Source organism: Meriones unguiculatus, chromosome 9 (genome assembly GCF_030254825.1).
Source record: "Meriones unguiculatus strain TT.TT164.6M chromosome 9, Bangor_MerUng_6.1, whole genome shotgun sequence".
Classification (NCBI taxonomy): domain Eukaryota; kingdom Metazoa; phylum Chordata; class Mammalia; order Rodentia; family Muridae; genus Meriones; species Meriones unguiculatus.
This window is the reverse complement of record NC_083357.1, coordinates 51,036,956-51,056,166: the sequence shown is the minus strand read 5'-3', so window position 1 is coordinate 51,056,166 and position 19,211 is coordinate 51,036,956. Positions and strand designations below refer to the sequence as shown.

The 19,211-nt window shown below is 52.3% G+C and overlaps 2 protein-coding genes and 1 long non-coding RNA gene across 3 annotated transcripts; 1 reads left to right on the top strand and 2 right to left on the bottom strand.

The window, feature by feature from the left end:
- Positions 1–1,203: 1,203 nt before the first annotated feature.
- On the top strand, positions 1,204–9,091 carry Rec8 (REC8 meiotic recombination protein). The gene is made up of 20 exons (XM_021650342.2): positions 1,204–1,650; positions 1,851–1,968; positions 2,052–2,120; positions 2,205–2,347; positions 2,427–2,502; positions 2,765–2,885; positions 4,555–4,630; positions 5,786–5,865; positions 6,018–6,153; positions 6,266–6,338; positions 6,422–6,513; positions 6,809–6,858; positions 7,208–7,345; positions 7,639–7,705; positions 7,781–7,920; positions 8,043–8,091; positions 8,438–8,504; positions 8,583–8,702; positions 8,774–8,880; positions 8,972–9,091. Exons 2-20 carry the CDS (start codon positions 1,913–1,915, stop codon positions 9,055–9,057), a joined length of 1,746 nt encoding a protein of 581 aa, XP_021506017.1. The 5' UTR covers positions 1,204–1,650; positions 1,851–1,912; the 3' UTR covers positions 9,058–9,091.
- Positions 5,540–7,215, bottom strand: LOC132656437 (uncharacterized). The gene is made up of 2 exons (XR_009594192.1): positions 6,512–7,215; positions 5,540–6,059 (listed from the first exon to the last, which is right to left on the bottom strand). It is a non-coding gene; the product is annotated as an uncharacterized LOC132656437 (long non-coding RNA).
- Positions 9,092–9,399: 308 nt separating the features above from the next.
- Positions 9,400–19,112, bottom strand: Ipo4 (importin 4). The gene is made up of 30 exons (XM_021650372.2): positions 18,950–19,112; positions 18,784–18,870; positions 18,561–18,640; positions 18,433–18,474; positions 17,876–18,005; positions 17,603–17,782; positions 17,315–17,380; positions 17,116–17,217; positions 16,946–17,029; positions 16,583–16,747; positions 15,738–15,791; positions 15,470–15,579; positions 14,634–14,742; positions 14,334–14,463; positions 14,031–14,144; positions 13,819–13,932; positions 13,498–13,618; positions 13,223–13,334; positions 12,984–13,111; positions 12,630–12,707; positions 12,496–12,553; positions 12,302–12,407; positions 12,028–12,221; positions 11,819–11,872; positions 11,359–11,484; positions 11,049–11,257; positions 10,798–10,930; positions 10,606–10,710; positions 9,849–9,918; positions 9,400–9,729 (listed from the first exon to the last, which is right to left on the bottom strand). The coding sequence occupies exons 1-30, from the start codon at positions 19,016–19,018 to the stop codon at positions 9,599–9,601; spliced, it is 3,261 nt and encodes a 1,086-aa protein (XP_021506047.1). The 5' UTR covers positions 19,019–19,112; the 3' UTR covers positions 9,400–9,598.
- Between the last annotated feature and the right edge of the window lie 99 nt (positions 19,113–19,211).

The window sequence follows — 19,211 nt, the reverse complement described above, 5'->3', positions numbered from 1 at the left end:
CCTCTAAGCCAGAGAAATGGCTTTGTAAAAGCAGAGACACCAGGGCAAAAGGTATTTATAACTTTGATACTATAGAAACCATATGCTTAATTTATATAAAAAGTTATTTGAAGGGCTGGCAATATGGCTCATAGGTAAAAGCACCTGCCACCAGCGCGCGCATGCGCGCAAGCACACACACTCACACACACACACACACACAGAGGAATAAATATGAAAAAGTTAAATTTCCAGTTTTAAAGAATTACTTGAAACAAATGACTATTTATAGGTTAAGGATGTTGCCAGGCAGTGGAGGTGCACACCTTTAATCCCAGCACTCAAGAGGCAGATGCAGAGACAGCAGGTCTTCGAGTTTGAGGCCAGCCTGTTTTACAGAGCAAGTTCCTGGACAGCCAGGCTACACAGAGAAATCCTGCTCAACAAACAAACAAAAAAAAAAAAAAAAAAAAAAAACAAGCAAAGAAAGAATGGAGAGAGGGAGAGAGAAAAAGAACGAAAGAGAATGTGTGCTTTTAATTTGTAGGTTTTTGAGCTAGGTCTCATGATAGTCCATACTGGTGTTAAATTCACTATGAAGCTGGGCACAGAGGCACAAGCCTATAATCCCAGCGCTCAGGGAGCAGAGGCAGGAGGACCTCTGTGAGTTCGAGGTTAGCCTGGTCTACCAAGTGAGTCCAGAATAGCCAGGGCTCTGTGTATCAGGGCTTGATTTTGAGACAGGGTCTCATTAAGTAGCTCTGGCTAGCCTGAAACTCATAGCATAGATCATCATGGCCTCAGACTCATGAGATTTGCCTGACTACCTCCTGAGTGTTTGGATCAAAGGCTATTTTCTTTCCTTTTTTTTTTTTTTTCCAGTACTGAGTTAAGCCTAGGGCCTTGCACATACATGCCAGGCAGCTCTCTACTACTGAGCTATATATCCACACCTGTTTTTAAAATTTTTATCTATCTATCTATCTATCTATCTATCTATCTATCTATCTATCTATCTATCTTATTTATTTATTATTAATTTACTTATTTGGGAGTAAGGATAGGGCCTAAGCACAGGCAAGGGGCCTCCCCTTGCATCTCTGTATCCTAAGCAGCGCCAAGGCATCTGCCCTTTACATGACCCCGTCTCCTAGTGGATACCTTGTTAGCAAGCTGTCGCCAGGGAGAGCCTGGGTTTTCTCCCGTTTATTGGTCACTGTGGCTAGCATCTTGGAGAAGTCCTTGTTACTACCCGAGAGAACCACAGAACGAGAGCCCATTGGCCAGGACACCTCACAGTGTCACTGTAGTGCTCAGGATGCTCGCGATTGGCTCGCAACTAATCTCTAAGAGCCTATGGCCTGGAACCGAGTTTTGCTTCCTGACACCAGAGTCCGAGCTCCCTCTGTGGCGGTTCCCCATTGGCTGTCCTTGCGCAAAGCCTTGGAGAGTGTGCCCCTAGCCCCGCTGGAGGGCGGACGGGAGCTTGAGCAAGTTCCAGAAGCTTGCCGGCACCCACCCTACAACAAGACGACGACTCTGTGTCGAGCTTGAGGACGAAGAAGGCCTCTTGACGAGGAGAGAACCCAGTCTTCCCTGTGAAGACCTGTTCTGTGTCTCTGCCGGGCCTCCCTTGGAGCTCCGCATCTCTGCCGGAACGCAATCGTGAAGGTAAGTCCTACGTACCCACGGGATATGCAGGCCTTCCCAGGATGGCAGAATGAGGCGTGCCCAGCGGCTGAGTTTCTGTTTGGTTATTTCCAATTCAATTACCAGTAAGTAGTTGGTCGTCTTATTAATTGGGCTTTTTGCATCCACATCAACCATGGCCCCTGTCCAAATTCCTACTCCTCTCCAATGGTGCTGGAAAGCCTAAAGAATTCACATTAGGATCCAAACGGGATTGGTGCCGAGCGTGAGACCCAGAGCAAAGATGTTCTACTATCCCAACGTGCTTCAGCGCCACACGGGCTGCTTCTCCACTATCTGGTAAGCGCAGGGCTGACGGCTGTGCCAGGAGCCAAGCAGTGGGATCTCACCTTGACAAGCCTTACCTATTGCCACTCCTCTAGGCTGGCAGCCACCCGAGGCAGCCGGTTGGTGAAGCGTGAATACCTAAAAGTGAATGTCGTTAAGACCTGGTAAGACCCAGAAGAGAGAGGGAGGAGTCTCCGGTTTGGGGGCTGTCATGAGTGGGCCACTGATGGGGCCTGTTGTTCTCCCAGCGAGGAAATCCTCAACTATGTGCTGGTCCGAGCACAACCTCCTGTGCCTGGGCTGCCCCGCCCCCGCTTCTCCCTCTATCTCTCCGCCCAGCTGCAGATCGGTGTGGTCAGGGTCTACTTTCAACAGTGCCAGTACCTTGTTGGTGAGCCTGGGAACGCTAAGGGTGGGCGAGGGCTGAAGGGCCCATGGCTAGGCTGGTTATTTTATGCGCTTGCCCACAGAGGACATCCAGCACATCCTAGAGCACCTGCACCGGGCCCAGCTACAGATTCGCATTGATATGGAGGAGACTGACCTGTGAGTCCCTGGACCTGAGGCCATCCAGACCGAGCTGCTTGGCCTCTGCCTCCCTCCCTCCCTTTCTCTCTCTCTCTCTCTCTCTCTCTAACGTGTGTGTGAGCTTGAGAGAAACCGTTGTAAGCATGTGGAGGTCAGAGGACAATGAGAAATGGGTTCTCTTCATTAGGTAGGTTCAAATTCAGGACATTGGGTTTGGTGGCAGCGCCTTTTCCTTCAAGGCCATCTCACTCTGTCCTTGATACTGCAAATTTTCTCCCAGACCTAGCTTGCTTCTTCCTAACTGCCTGGCCATGATGGAGATGCTGGAAGATGCCCCAGAACCCTTTTTTGGGACGATGTCTGTGGATCCTAGACTTCCTAGTCCTTTTGATATTCCTCAGGTAGGGCTCATTCCCCTGGAACCCATTAGAAATCACGAGATGAGGAAGAAGGAGTGAGCCAGTGAGCTTTCGGGATGGACCCTGCCACAGGCTTCCATAACAGGCCCTGGAACAAGGGATTGGTTGGTGCAAACAAGCAAAGCCCCAGATCTGGCTTACCTGGGGACAACTTGGTAGGATGGTTTTCTCACAAGAGGGGTTCTTCCCCTAGCTCCACTGCTCCTACCACTGAAACCCTAATCTTGGGCTTCACCTAGATACGTTGGCTTTTCACCCTGTCTTCTCCCATCATCCCCACAGCTTAGATGTTACTCTAGTCTCGTTTTCCCACGTAAGCAGTTGGTCCTGAGTGCATACAGTATCAGCATCCAGGGAGCCTTGGTACCCATCCCCAATCTTCTCTTCTTCTTCTCTAAGCATCCTTAGTTCGCAAACACCAGCCCATGTCCTGAAGGTGCCACATTTACTTCTCTGCTTGTGAAAATGTTCCCCAACCCTTTAAGAGTGGCCCTTCATGGCCCTTCATTCTCTGCTGGGCAGATCCTACTTAGCCTTCCAGACTTGGCTCAGACGCCATCCTTTCCCACGAAATTGTCCACCTGAAGCCAAAAGCAAACGTTGTTTAGAATCTGAGCACTTTACTGAGCCTGCTTTATCCTCATCATTGACTCTATTGGAAACACAAACTTGACCCCACCACAGCTTCTCAAGAGTCTTTTCTATTTATCTCTGTCCACAACACAAAACTGCACAAACTGACAAGACAGTCAGGCGGTAAGTGGCATAAGCCTTTCATCCCAGCACTCAGGAGGCAGAGGCTGGTGCATCTCTGTGGGTTTGAGGCTAGCTTATTCTACAGAACAAGTTCCAGGACAGCCAAAGCTACACAGAGAAACCTTGTCTCAAAAACAAACAAGCCAAAACCAAAACCAAACAAAAACAATTTGACAAGGAGAATTTGGGGTGAGGTTAGGACAGGGACAGGAGACACACTAGGTGGTGGTGGCTTCTGACATACTGATGTCAAATGGCATAAAAATTTGGTTTAGAGCTAGAAGTGTAGCCTACTGGTAGAGTACTTGCTTAACATAAGCAAGGCCCCAGATTCCCAGTTCTAAAGGCAAACACACACACGTACATACATACTCACACACACTCACACATCATATGTGCATATGCACACACACATCACACATACAGACACAAACACTTGCACACAGACACACCACACACACACACATACTTACAACACACACACACACACACACACACATAGGAAGTGATAATGTACGCTAATTTAAGAACTCAAGAGTCTTGAGGAGGGGTGCCAAAAGTTTAAGCAGGACAGGACTTCACTACCAGCCTCCAGCCACCTTAACTCCAGCTCTTTCTTGGGGATCCAACATCCAACGCCCTCTTCTGGCCTCTAAGCATTTGTGCAAACACACATAAGTAAAATCTTTCAAAAAAAATTGTTTTTAGGCCAACCTGGGCTATGCAGTGAGACCTGTCTCAAAAACAAACAAATAACTGAAGAAAGCTAAAATTCCAGAATAAAATATATGAAGAGAGACTGCCAGATCAGTATCCAGTATGCACTGGATGTTTGAGAGAGGACAGAGAGGACTGAAGCTGAGACCTATCTTTTGTTCCCAATTTCTTCCCAAAGATTCGACACCTTTTAGAGGCTGCAACCCCGGAGAAAGTCCATAAGGAGCCGCTTCCTCAAGAGCCGGGGAAGCCAGGTCAGCAGAGAGAACCTTTCTGATGAAAGGCACAGGATCCCCAAGGGCTGAAGACACACCTCGTTTACAAAGAGCCAGGCCCAGGGGGGCCAGTGACCCACTCCTGTAATCCCATTTCCTTGGGAGGCTGAGAAGGGAAAAATGCAAGTTCAACACCTGCCTGGGTTATATACAGAGTTCAAAGCCAGCCTAGACTGGTTAAGGAAACTATTTCAACATTTACTTAAAAAAAAAGTTGTCGGGCGGGGTGGTGGTGCACACCTTTGATCTCAGTACTCTGGGAGGCAGAAGCAGGTGGATCATTATGAGTCGGAGGCCAGCCTGGTCTACAAAAGGAGTCCAGGACATCCAAGGCTACACAGAGAAATCCTGTCATGAAAACCAAGACAAAACAAAACAAAAAAAGGTGGAGGCAGAAAGACCAAGAGTTCGAAGCCAGGGGCTGGCAAGGTGGCTCAGTGGTTAAGAGCACTGGCTGCTCATACAAAGGACCCAAGTTCAGCTCCCAAACATCCACCAAGTGGCTCATAACCATGTGTAAGTCTGCCTCCAGAGAAATCTGGCACAGACATGGGCATAAGTAACAATTAAATATTAAAGTCTTTTTTTTTTTTTAAGATTTATTTATTATTTATTTATATAGTGTTCTGCCTGCATGTGTGCCTGCAGGCCAGAAGAGGGCACCAGATCTCATTATAGATGGTTGTGAGCCACCATGTGGTTGCTAGGGATAGAACTCAGGACCTTTGGAAGCACAGCCAGCGCTCTTAACCTCTGAGCCATCTCTCAGCCCCCAAAATTAAATTCTCAAAAAGAGTTCAAATGAGGTCAGAATTACTATTTCCATTTTAAGGATAAGGAAAGCGAGGCTCACAATGGTTAAGAAATGAACTTGGAGGCTTCCAAGTGTGATAGTTACATCCCTTTTTAATCTCAGTGGCAGAGGCAGGTAGATCTTAGTTCAGGGCCAGCCTGCTACATAGTGAGACCTTGTCTCAAAAAAACCAAACAGATAGATAGCTAAACAAAGAGAGATGCGCTTGGAATTATTAGCTGGTAACTAGCCTGTGTCTGGCCCTCAGTCTTCAAAGTCCATGTTTCTGTCCCAACTTGGGAAGAAGTAGTAGGGCTGGTGTGACTCCCCTGCTCTTCCAGACAGGACCTTAGCCACAGTACAGTATCCTGAGGTCATCACGCTACAGGAGGCCGAGCCCATTCGCATGCTGCACATTGAGGTGAGTTTCCCCTTAAACACAGGGTTCCGGTCAGGCCCCGACACATCCCTGTGGTTCTGCCTTCTGTCTCTATTTCCTCACGCTGTTCCTTTAGACCCACAGGGCTTCTCTGGGCTCAGCCTCAAAAATCCACTTGTTTTCTCTCTATATAGGGGGAGCAGGATCTCCCGGAGATCAGCCGAGGGGACTTGGACCTGTTGATCGCAGAGGAAGATGATGCCATATTGTTAGAGGAACGTCAGAGAGGCAGGCTCCTCCGGCGCCGGAGGGCTTCCCCAGCACTGGATGGTCAGATTCCAGCACAGCCAACCTGGGTATGGACAGTGCCCCGTACTTCTACTGAGTGTTCTGATTCTCTCTCTCTCTCTCTCTCTCTCTCTCTCTCTCTCTCTCTCTCCAGAATCCAAGGAAGAACCCCGGGCCCTGGAAGGTGATGGCATGGTCCCCTCACTCTCGCCTCCAGCTCCTGCACAGTAAGGGCAGGGATCCTGTACCAGGTAAGGGGGTAAGGTGTCATTGCTGGGGAGGGTTTCCTACTTTGCCTGCTTCCACCCAGGGTTGAAGGGATAAGAGAACCACTTCCAAGCCAGGTCTTCACCCCTGAGGTACTGAAGTTGACAGGCCTGGAGCCTGGGGCCCTACTCACTGGTAAGTGTCCATCACTGGGTGCTTCCTTGGGAACACTTGCACAGTTGCAGAGACAAAAGCTTTTACCCCCACCTTTTGAGAGAGACACTGGATAGCTTCTTGTGCTGGTGGCTGTAAGAGTGAAGGGGCTAGTCAGGTGTGGAGAGCGTATCTGTAGCTCAGTCACTCCAAAGCTGGGGTTGGGGCAGGATTGCCAGAACTTTGAAGCCAGCTTAGGTTACGCCAGACCTTGTCTTTTAAAAAAAAAAAAAAAAAAGGCAAAAAACAGTGAGGGGTCTAATGGGTATTGTTACAGAGGTGACTCCCCCTGAGGAGCTGCGCTTGCCTGCCCCACCCAGTGCAGAGGTGAGTAGGTTCTTCCCCTCCTACATCCTTAAGCCCTGGGCCATTGCTAGCTTGCCCCTTTCCAGTGATGCCCCTTTCCAGACCTCATGGTGTGGCCTCACTCTCCGATAGGTACCTTCCTGTATACCCGGAGTTGCACCTTACCAAAGCAAGCTGCCTTCCCGGAGCACTGACTGGGCAGTGTGGGGCCTGACACGCACGGGCCTTGGGTTGGCTTCCCAGGACTACAAAGCTCCCCTACTCCTATTCTGGAGCCCAGTACAGACTTGAATAAAGTGGGAGCACTGGGAAATAGTACACTGGAAAGGGGAGATGGTCAGCCTGACTGTTGCCTCCCCTCCTACTTCAGAAGAGGCCCCCATCTCCTCGGAGCCCACCTGGCCGCCGCCGCCGCCGCCGCCAGTTACTATTCTGGGACAAAGAGACTCAGATCTCCCGGGAGAAATTTGAGCAACAACTGCAGACCCGGGCTCACTGCTTCGAGTATGTGAGTGCAGCTCAGGTGCTCCCTAGGGGAGAAGAGGGACGCACGTGTGACTGGACCTCTGAACTCTGAGGAACACGGGGAATCTGCCAAAAGGCCCCTAGAAGGTGCACGTGTGTGGGATACACGTACCCAACATATACACAAACACCAGGTTATGATCTACCGTTTTTTGCCATAAGCACTTTAGGCCGGGCCATGAGCCTGGAAACAGGCCCTGAGAACAATGTGCTGCAGAGGAGAGGCAGTAAGAAATGGCTCTCATAAAGGAGCACTGGCCTTCCACCATCTTGCAGCCGGTGATCCAGCTTCCCAAGAGGATGACCAGAAGCCCAGCAGAGCTCTTCCAGACCCCAACTCTCTGTAAGGATGGTGGAAATCGGGGCAGGACCTTCAGAACCTGGAATCCTCAGACTTATGATTATTTTCCATTGTCAGCTGGCTGGTTATCCCCAGAACTACTAGCTTTATGGACCCGCTGTGCCCAGGTGCCTCCAAGAATGCTCAGACAAAGACCACAGCCAGAGATGGAAGAGGTGTCTGAGGAAAGGAGGACTGAAGCTCTGAGTGAGATTGAGGTAACTACCTCCGGGGCGTCCTGTGAGCCCCTCAGCCCTGGTGAGCTCTAGCAGACTCTCCTCACCAGATGGAGACCCTGACACTGAGGTGCTTAGGTCTGTTCTTGCTCTCCGTCCTGCAGGTTCTGAGGGAAGCCCAGGAGCCCAGTGGTCCCCTTATGCTGTCTTCAGGTAAGTGCTTGCACAAGGCAGGAGGATGGAGACCATTCTTCTATCCAGTCTCAGGAAGCTTAGCACCCCAGTTACTGAGGCTGCTTCCTAACAGGGAGCTTGCAGAACATTAAGGAATCACAGATTTGATTCTCCAGTGTTCCCACTTTGCTCAAGTCTATACTAGGCTCCAGATTGTGAGGTGGGAGCTTTGTAGTCCTGGGGATTGAGCCTAAGGCCTTGTGCTTGTCAGGCAAATGCCTCACCATTGAACTACCCCACCCACTGCCCTGAGTCCCCCAGCTTGGCTACAAGGTCCCAATTCCTTAGAGTCAGCAGACTCCCTGAGAGCTCTCTCCTTCAACAGAGCTCTCCCTAGAAGCAGCTGAAGAGGAAAAGTCTCTCATTAGCCTCATCCCCCCAGAGGAACGGTGGTAGGTATCTAAGTGGTGCAGACTCAAACCCATAGTGGTCCTGCCTGTGGTCACTGCATGACTCCTTTGGTCTCCTAGGGCCTGGATGGAGGAAGGGCAGCCAGAGGCCCCTGCACTGCCCATGCTGCCTGAACTCCCCGAAGTGCCCATGGAGATGCCCCCAGTGCCTGAACTCCTCTCTTCAGAGGCTGTGCTAAGGTACCAGGGAGGAGTCCCTCCAGAAGTAGGACCGGGCTGTTACCCGAGCTGATGGCCTTCTGTCCCTGCAGGGCAATAGCACTGGAGCTGCAGGCCAATAGAGAGACTGACTTTGACAGCTTGGTGCCCCCTCTCAGCCCCCGGAAGTTGGCTTCTCGGGTCTTCTATTTGCTCTTGGGTGAGTGTGGGTACAAGAAAGAGGGGAAAGACAGACCAGAGGCTGCTATAGCACACTACAGTGACTGTGACCTGCCTTTTTTTCTGACCAGTGCTGTCCACACAGAAGATCCTTCTTGTGAAACAAGAGAAGCCATATGGGCGTCTCCTGATTCACCCTGGACCCAGATTCCACTGAGCAAGTTCATTACACCAAATCCTGCCATCACTGGACTTTGCCTGTCTTTTTTTGTTGTTGTTGTTGGTGTTTTTTTTTTTTTTTAAGATTTTTAATTTTAAATTGTGTGTGTATGTGTGTGTGCCAGAATGTGCAAGGAAGTGCAGTGGCCTGGGAAGGCCGGAAGAGGGAATGAAACCCTTTGGAGCTGGAGTTCAAGGCAGTTTTGAGTCATCCAGTGGGTACTAGGACTGAACTTGCGTCTTCTGCAGGAACAGTGCGCCCTCTTCAGCTCTGTGCCCCTCCAGCCCCTTGCCCATCTTGTTTCTGAACGCATACCTCTAGCCTTCATGCTCTCAGAGCTAGCATCCAAGCAGAAAACAAGCTGCCTTTATTACAGTATGATGTCACAGCTCTGCTTGTAACAGATCCAGCCCCAGAGACACCCCTGTTAAGACAGCAAGCATGGTTGACTTCCAGTGGACAGAGTCTTTGGTAAGGGCAGCTGTACCTGGACTGACTGGTACTCTTTGGGCCCTCTGGCCCAGCTGTGGCCTATAGTCTAAGTGAGGCCCATCATGGACTGAAGTTCCTGAGCTTTATCAGCAGGCAGCGAGCCCAGGGCTGCATGGAAGCTGTCGGTGTGCTGTTTGGCCAGGAACGTCAGGAGCAGCAGCAGTGCCGCCTTGGTGTCTGCGTAGAGTGGAGAGAGGGAGATGAAGGACTGAGTACCTACACCCATATTGCCCCAAGCTCTTTGAGCCCTGCTGCCTCCATTTCCCCTTGCCCTTAGCTATGACTGTCACCCTCACCTGGCGGGATCCTGTTGTCTGCTAGAATCAGGCTGCAGATACGCAGGAGCTCCGGAGCCACATCAACAACCTACAGAAAAGGACAGAACAGCAGTATCGGCAATAACAGCATTGGGGCCCAGGGCTTACAGTCGGTGGATGAAACCAGGGAGAGAAGCAGTAGCCTGTGAGGTTGTTTGAGCTGAGACCCAACACTACTGTGAACTCAAGAAGGAATAAGGAAACATGGTGACAAGCTCTTTTTAGAGGTTAAGATGCATGATCAAAGATTACAGTCATAGCTTCAAGACCAAGTGAAAGCCAGCATCCAAATCCTCCCCAACACACACAGCTAAAACTAGGTAAAGTAGCGCATGCCTGTAATGCCCACACTTGGGAGGCAGAGGATGGCGGCAGGCCATCCTTAGCTATGTAACAAGCTGGGGCCAGTCAGGGGTGCAGAAGACCCTGTCTCAAGAGAAGATGAAAACACAAGAGTAAAGAGTGTCAGCTGGGTGTGGCACACGCCTGTGATCCCAGCACTCAGGGAGGCAGAGGGAGGCGGATCTCTGGGAGTTTGAGGCCAGCCTACAGAATGAGTTCCAGGACAGCCAGGGCTTACATAGCTTACATAGAGAACCCCCTGAGCGAGGGGAGAGTAAACAGTGTCTAAGAGCACCTGAAATTCACTATGCATCAGTTACAAGGCATCTCCTCTGCCTGTCCTTTAGACTGGAGCCTAAAACCGCCTCGTGAGAGCTCCAGTAGCAGGGTTTACCTGCTCAGGGCTGTTCTGGTGCAGGAAGCTGAAGAGACGACCTATAGTGATCCACTCCTCCATGTCTTCCTTCAGTGGCAGGGCATGTAGCAGGGTAGCCAGCACCTGGATACACAGATGTCTCAGGCGCATGTCCTGTCCGCTCCACCATCCTTGGCCTCCTCCACCCTGGCCCAATGCCCCTTCCTTTACCTGGGGCTCAGCTTTTCTTGCTGGACTGGCCATCAGCAGACGGGCAAGCGCCCCACAGATATTATCACGGACTCGATCATGTCGCTCCCTTGCCAGGAGGGGCAAAAGGAGGCCCAGTAGCTTAGGGAAGTGACTGGTCCACAGTTAAGGAATACACACACACACGCGCAGACTTCACCCTGCAGCAGCACCTCACCCGATCCCTGGGCTCACTCCCAACCCCACCTTTCCCTCCTGGAAGCAGAGGATACTCCTGAGCAGGGCAGCCCCCATGCTCTGCAAGTAAGCCCAGCCCAAAGATAGCATTGCTCCGCACCTCAGGGTCTGCTTCCCGGGAAGTGTTTAACAGCACAGGGAATAGCCGAGACACAAACTGGGCTGAGGCAGCTCCCAGACCCTGTATGGACTCTGCCAGGGTTCCTACTGCAAAGGACTTCTCTGCCACTGTACAGCTCTGTTTCTACAGGGGAGGTGGAAGGAGTACAAATTGGCATGGAGATAGGGTGGGAGGGTGCAGGCACAGGCGGACTACAATGTCAGGCTAGAGGGCAGAGCACTCACCGTCTTACACAGTAACAATGGCAAGAAATTGGCGAAGAACGGAGCGAAGGCATGTCCTCCAGCCGCAGCGGCCAGGGCAGGAATGGCCTCTCCAGCATGCTCGAGTAACATGGCATCATACTCTGCCTGTGGAGCCAGGGGAGGGGCTAGAGCACTGGACAGCTCTGTGACTTCGTCACTGGTGCAGGTTCTGAGGCTGCCCCTGCTTCAAGGACTGACCGGTGTCTGCGGCGGCTTTCTTACAGCCTAGGCCCTCCACTCACCCCCAGTCCTGTCCCAGTGCATGCCGCTCTCCTCTGAACTCTTGACTGACTTACTGGGATGAGGGTGGCGCCATGCTGGCAATTACCGACTTCTTCTAGCAGCCCTGGCTCCTGCAGGCTAAGCTGAGTGCACTGTCCACTGCTGGCCCTGTGGGACTACCCAGACTGTCTTGCCCCCTTTCATCTGCAGCTCTCACCTGTTCGTCGTCATCATCATCATCATCATCATCCTCAGAGTTCTGACAGGCTGTCTGTGGAAGATGTAGTCTGGCTGAGTGTGGGCCCTCCTGCCTTCTCCTTCCGCAGTGGAAGTGGAAGGAGAGGTGGGCAGAACCAGGTTAACGCCTCTGACAATCCACTCTTCTGGGCCTGCCACCTCTTCCCATGGCATTCCCTCCCCACTCACCTTCTTCTGCAGCACAGTCTTGAGCATGGCGCAGAGCTCACTGAGGCGCCCAGCCGGCTGCAGCGCGAGAGCCCCACAGGTGCACAGCACCTTCGTCAGGGCCTCCAGCACTGCCATCACCACTGGCCGTTCCCTTTCTGTTTTCACAGCCTGTATGTAAGACGGTAGCAATCGAGCCAAGGAGCGCTGCAGAGCTGGAGACACAATTGGCGGGAGCCTTGGTCAGGCCCTGCCACTCCCCAGGGCTCCCAGCCTGCTAGCATCTCCTTCTCACCAGCATTGTTGGGTTCTGAAGGGCTTCTCTGACAGGCCTGATGCAGCGCACAGCAGAACTGTCCCAGAGCTTCATGAGCTGCTTTCCGCACATTCAGATGAGGACACTGGAACCAAGAGGGCAGGCAAATGCCTGGCATGTGCAAGGTGAAGGCAATCCTGACTGGAGCTTAAGGACCCCACTCACTCACTTACCTCCAGCAGTTTGAATACTTCATCAAAGACAGAATCCATGTATGGGAGGAAGGCCACACTATGGAGAGATACACAGCAGTGGGGAAAGAGATCCTGGGTGTGGTTCCCAGCACCATGGAAGGGCTGGTGCTCACCTGGTGTTCAAAGAGATCTCCCCCAGGGCAGTGCAAGTATCTTCTTTCTCATCAAAGAAGGCATTCTCCACACTGTACCTAGAAACGGTGGGAGGCAGGAAAGATGGCTGCCAGCAGGTACAGAGCCAGCACTGGGTCCTGTGCTGAATCAAAGTCTACATAGTTTTGTTTTGTTTTCCGAGACAGGGTTTCTCTGTGTAGCTCTGGCTGGCCTGGAACTTGCTATGTAAATTAGGCTGGCCTCAAATTCAGAGATCCACCTGCCTCTGGCCTCCCTAGCACTGGGACTAAAGGAGTGAGCAATGCCCTCTGGCTTAGAATCGACATTCTTAAGGTTAGGACCACTCTTCCTACCCCGAGATCTCAGAGTCCTCTTCCTCCTCCTCTTCCTCTTCCATATCCTCATCCATGAGATCCTCCTCTTCTTCTGCTTCGCTGTCATCGTCAAATAGAAGGAAGGAGTTGATGCCATCATACTGGGGCTAGATGAAGAAAGCAGATTGGGAACTTTGGCTCAGGTGTGTCCAGGACAGAAATCACATCACAGGGCTAGCCTGGCCTAACTGGCCCAGTACACCCAACCCTCTGCTTACCACAATGCCCTCGGTGGAACGCAGTGACAACAGCATGAGCGTGGTAATTTGAGACAGGTAGGGTCCCAGGTTCTCTCCCATTAACCCTGATAAGGCTGCAAACAGGCTGTACCTGATAAAGGCAGAGAGAATCTGTATGATGCTGCCTGCTATAAACAGACAAAATGGGAGAGTCCAGAAAACTTGGCTGTGTCCCAAACCAAAGGTATGTGGATGGGGACTGTCAATCTACTGGGTGGGTGGGAGAGGCAGGCGCAGCATGAAGGGCCACTCACGTGCAGCGCCGCAAGTCAGGGTCATCTATATGGCTGCATAACCCCAGCCCCAGCTGACAGCATTCCTCAGCCAGGGGCTTCATGGCTTCTCCCAGAGCTCGGGCCAGCACTCCCAGGGTCTCTGTGGGAGCAAGAGCTCAGCCAGCACTGAGAGGCAGAGGAAGACACAAGAGCAGCAAGCGGAAGGCATCCAGAATTCTACCCTACTCTTGGGTACAACAGGGAGAACACCTCATCAAAGGGAGACACCCAACTGCTCTGGGAGAGATGAGGTAAATGCTGGCCTTTCACGACAGAGCCCTGTGTAGAAGTCTCACTCACCCAGGCTCTGGATCTGCACAAGCTGATGGTCTTCGTGGCCCGTCAACAGGAATTCCCGGATATGCTCCATGATGGTGGGGAAGTAGGGCAGCAGGGAGTCTTGGGCAGCTGTGGCTGTAGGACAGAACAGAATGGGATGGCAGGGAGTGGACAATGCCTAACACAGACTCTGGGTGGATTTACACCTTTGCCTCCTTGCTCCTTTTGCTCACCAATGGCCCCTATGGCGCTCACGGCTAGCTCCTTGGTCCGGGGTTTGCTGGGGTTCCTCAGAGGTTGCAGCATACAATCCATAAGCTCCGGAATGTAGGGCTGCACTTTGGGCCCTGTGGGAAACTTTCTTTACCAATCAACCCAGGCCTCTGACCTTCTAACCCACCTCCTTTAGCTTGACAGTGTGGCTGACCCTTCCACACCTTTCCCTCCAGGTAGCAATTCAGGAAGATGCATGCTGTGCCTCCTTCAGCCAGGGTTTTGCTCCCCTCCTCCCCTATGCTGTCCACTGCCATCACTACCTAGGTTCTCCACAAAGTTCTCCAGGGCATAGCAGGCCTTGGCCAGGTGGTGTGTGTGCCCCATAGGCACTGACTTCAGGTAGGCAAGGAGCAATGGCATCACCTCCTCTGAATAGCTGCTGATATGGGGCTGGGGAAGAAGCAAGCAGAAGCCTGGTCAGGCTCACTGAATACATCCTTGAGTGCCAATGGCAGCAACAATGTCTGAAGAGATGAAAGTTTAAGGGACAAGGGTCCCCAGCCTTGGGGTGGGGTGGGGGTTCTCTCATGGGGTAGCCATCTGCATTTAGCTTTGCTGACCTGCAAGTTCTCTGAAAACTGCCCCAGGGCAAACAAAGCAGCATTTCGAACAACCTGTGAGGGGTCATCCAGGCCCTTGCACACGATCTGCAGCAGTGGGGACAGCAGTCTGAATGGGGCAGGACAGAAGAACAAAGTCTGAGGAGCCGAACGTAAGAACCCTAGTCTCAGCCCAGTGGTAGTGGTGGTGCATGCTTTTAATCCTAGCACTTGGGAGGCAGGGCCAGGTGCTTCTCTGCATTCACGGTCAGCCTGGTCTATAGGGGGAGTTCCGGGACAGCCAAGGCTACACAGAGAAACCTTCTCTGGGGGGGACTAGGGGAAATACACAAAAAGAACCCTAGTCTCAATCATTCTCTTTATTCCTCCTGAAAATGACCAAGTCTCTCTGGCACTGGATGATGGGAACTGTAATGGTAGTCATTTCTCTCATTTCTCTTCCAAACCAGGACACTTTTGGAAGGCAATTAATATGGCTAATTAATAGTATTAACAATTAAGCCGGACAGTGGTGGCACACACCTTTAGTCCCAGCACTTTGGAGGCAGAGGCACGTGGGTCTGAGTTTGAGGACAGCCTAGTCTACAGAGTGAGTTCCAGAACAGCCAGGGCTACACAGAGAAACCCTGTCTCAAAACAAACAAACCAACAAAAAGCAACTAAGCTGGGCCAGGTATGGTGAGGCACTGGGGAGGCAGCTACAGGCAGATCTGAGCTCCAAGTCCAGCCAAGGTTACATAGTAAGACCCTGAAGCCAGGGTATTAGGCTGCCAGCGGATGTACAGGCACCCTCGGGGTGGTTCACCTCACCCCAGGGCAGGAACTGAGTCCAGTACCTTTGCCTGATGTGGTCACCAGCACCATCAGATAGGACAGCCAACACCAGGAACGCTGCTTTGCGCTGGTATGGGGCCTCACTCTGAAAGGCTTCTTCCAGCATGGGCATCTAAGGGAGGACATGGCACATTTCTGAAGGCCCAGCGAGAGTTTGCCTGCTGCTTTCACAATAGGCCCCAACTATCACAACTATCTGTACCCAAATATCCTTGGCTTTAGGGAACTATAGCTACCCAGAGTTAATAAGACCAAGAGAATCACACTTACCACATGGGGACAGAGCTTCTCCGGAGGAAGGTGTAGTGACAGCATATCCACAACCTGAGGAAATTCAGGGAGACTGCAACTCCATCTCTAACCTCCTATAGTCTCTTAACATCTGTCCCATAACCCACCTGTAGTGACTGCTTCTGTTTGTGGAGACAGGATGGTTCAGACTGGCCTGAAGCTTACAATTCTGCCCCGCCTCCGGCTCCCAAGTGCAGGGAGCTGAGATTTTAGGTATCTGTCATCTCAACTAACTGTGATGGCTTTTTTGTTTGGTTGGTTTGGTTTCTTGAGACAGGGTTTCTCTGTGTAGCCCTGGCTATCTTGGAACTTGCTCTGTAGACCAGGATGGCTTCAAATTCAGAGACCTGCTTGCCTCTGCCTCCCAAGTGCTGGGATTAAAGGCATGCTCTCTCTCTCAGCGTGATGGTTGATTTTAATAATCAACTTCACTGGACTGGGAAACGCTTAGGAGATTGTGATGGCATTTTCAGAGCAAATTAAATCAGGAAGGCTCTGAACTAAAGAGTTAATCACTTGATAGACTAATAATTAATGCCATCACCACCAGCAGCAGAAGGCACAAAGTAGGGCCTAGTTGGGATATCATTTCCTCATGGGAGCGATCTTGCCCTGGCTCCTTTCTGTATTTCCCTTCTCTGCTTCCTGTCCATAATGTAAACTGTTCTGCTCTGCTTCCTTTTGACGTGACCTGAACCACTTTGTCTGGCCGTTCCTTTCCCACTGCAGTAAACGGCAATCTTTGAAGCCATGAAAACACTTCCTCCTCTTAAGATGTTTCTCTTAGGTATTTGGTCACAGTGATGATAAGACAAATGTATCACCTGCACTGCAAAGTGCTTGGGAGTTTCCCCCATCAGCCCAATCTCCAAGTCATCATCATCAGAATCTTGGTCTTCAGGGTCCAGCTGGCCTATAGGTGGCTCAGCAGCCATAATAGGGAAAAGGTCATGCAGCAGGGGAGGCAGGAGGCGGTTCTTCAGCAAGGCCTAAGAGGGGAGGACTCTCCTCAGAACAGGCTCATGAGAAAAATTCCACCCTGCCAACCGCAAGGCACCCTGCCAGAGATTCCCGGTTTCCTAGGTGGGGACAGCACGCCAGGCCAGGGTTTGGGAAGGGCTAAGACTATTAATATGACCGAGGCTGGAGACACCTGGATGGGACGACATCCCCCAGACGATATTTACCTTACTTTTGACTTTGACCAAGAAAGTCAGGCAGCAAAGAATACGAACACGAAGTGTATCGCCAAGGGCCACATTCTTAGCCACCTATACAGACACTAACAAAAATCAGGAACAAGCAAGAAAACTTGGAGCAAATCAAGTAGCAGGGGCAGCACCCAGCCCAGGCTGACCTCCAGGCAGAATGTGAGGACCTCAGAGAGGTGGGGAGTGATGATAGGCAACTCTGACTCCAGCAGTTCATCCAGGGCCTCCAGGGCCTCACAGGCCTTTACCTGACAGATACGAAAGCCACAGGGTACTCTTCCTCTCCAGCACCAGGTTGATGTTCCTCCATTTTCTTTCCAAGACATCCCTCCCACCTGTTCTCACCTCATCTACAGGGATCAGAGTCCTCACCGCCATAATGACTTTGGGCACCAACATCCGTGCAAGAGGCTGGAGGACAGAGGATGAGCTTAATCACCTAGAGCACATGCAGCCTAATCCCAGACCCCGGAAACTGGCAGCTTCCTCACAGCAGCCAGGCACAGTCACCTACAGTACCTCCTGAACTGTTAGCAAAGAATGGAAGGCGGAATAAAACTCTACAGCAGCCTGGGCACAGAGACCAAGAGCCACAGGGCTGGCAGTGACGGGGGTTAGGGTGTGATGTCTCACCACATCATCAGTCCTGAGGTAGGGGGCCAAGGCAGTCAGAGTGCGCAGGGAGTAGAAGAGCACCCCGGGGAAGCCTCCTTCACCAAGGGTCTCGAGCAGAAGCTGAAGAAGCTCCCGCTGGTGGGGGTGGAATGCCTCAGGCTGGGAGGATACTACCACACTCAGCAGCAGAAGTCCCACCTGTCGGGGCGAGGGGGGTGGGGGAGAGGAGAGAGGCCTCACGGTCTGCCCAGGCTCTTGGCCCCGCCTCCCTGGCAGGATGCAAGCCAGTACCTCTTTCTCCGGGCTGTGGGTACTGTGAGTACTGTGCTGGAGAAGGCGCATGAACTGAGGCCAGGCTTCCAGGCCTTCCTTTCGAAAAATGGTGGCTGAGAGCTGGGCCAAGCTGACACTCACATAATGCCTGCGGAGAGGAGGTTCCCCCATCCATAATCACCCTTCGCTACCCTCCCCTGCAAACGGCGGCCCGGGCTCAACGCGCTGCCAAAAGAGAAGCGCTCAGGTGTGAGCAGTCTTTCCTAAGACAGACCCCGAAAAACAACAGCGGGGGGGGGGGAAGGGGGGGGCGGTCAAGGAGGGCGGTACTGGAGGGCGGGCTGGCTCTCATCTCCACTGGACGCGTTGAGGTTTGGTCTTGTTTTCTGATTTGAGTTTGGCAGATCCTTTTCTCCCATTCTCAGAAGCTTTAGTTTGCACAGGCTCCACCTTCTAGAACTGAAAGACGTCTCTCCGCCCTAAGTCCTAGCCTGGGGCTGAAAAAGGCAAAGGCCCAGAGAGGACCTCAGCCCCTAATCAGTCAGCACGCCCAAGAGAGGGAGCTACGCACTTACTCTGTCTCCTTCTGCAGGGCTGTCAGGACCAGGGACTTGAGGCTGGAAGACAGGTGGCAAATGCGTGGTACCCGGGCCTGTCAAAAAGGCGACTAGGCCTGGCCCCTCCCATCCCAGACCTAGCCCACCTCTCCCGTTGCTCAGGTGGCAAGCGTCGCCAGCGGGTGCTCAGCCTTCTGCGGGTCAGAACCGCTGCAAACTGGCGGATCTAGGGTGAGAAGAGGTAGCCAGCCAAGTGAGAAACGCAGGCAGAGGGAAGATGGGGAAGATGAACAGACCAAGACCGCAGAGGACGGAGCTGGGGCGGGACCAGGGGCACACTATTACGGCAAGGAGAAGCAGATAACTCACCTGAGGGTCGGTCGCTGAGGCCAACAGGTCGCAGAGCGCAGGCAAGGCAGAAGGGTCCCGAAGGGCGAGCTGGAGCCGCTCCGTAGCCTGGTAAAAGGCTGGGGGTCAAAACCGGGCCTTTCCCACAGCCTCCCCCTTCCCCTGGCCCGGTCCGGCATGGCCATACTCGGCGGATGCGCTCGGTGTCCGGCAGCAGTAGCTCCTTTAGGATCTGTTCCAGTTCCGCAGGCTCCATGGCAGCAGCCGAGGAGCCGCCGCCGCTACAGGGCCGGGTGGGGAGGGGGAGGAACGGCACGTGGAGACTCGGACACCAACTTCCGGCGGAAAGGGCGTTACTCTGTCTCTCCAGTCGCCTGGGTGATTCAGCTTGCTTCCCTTGAAAAACTCCTGCTGGAAGCTGGTGTCAGTCTAGGCTTTCGTCTAGCTAA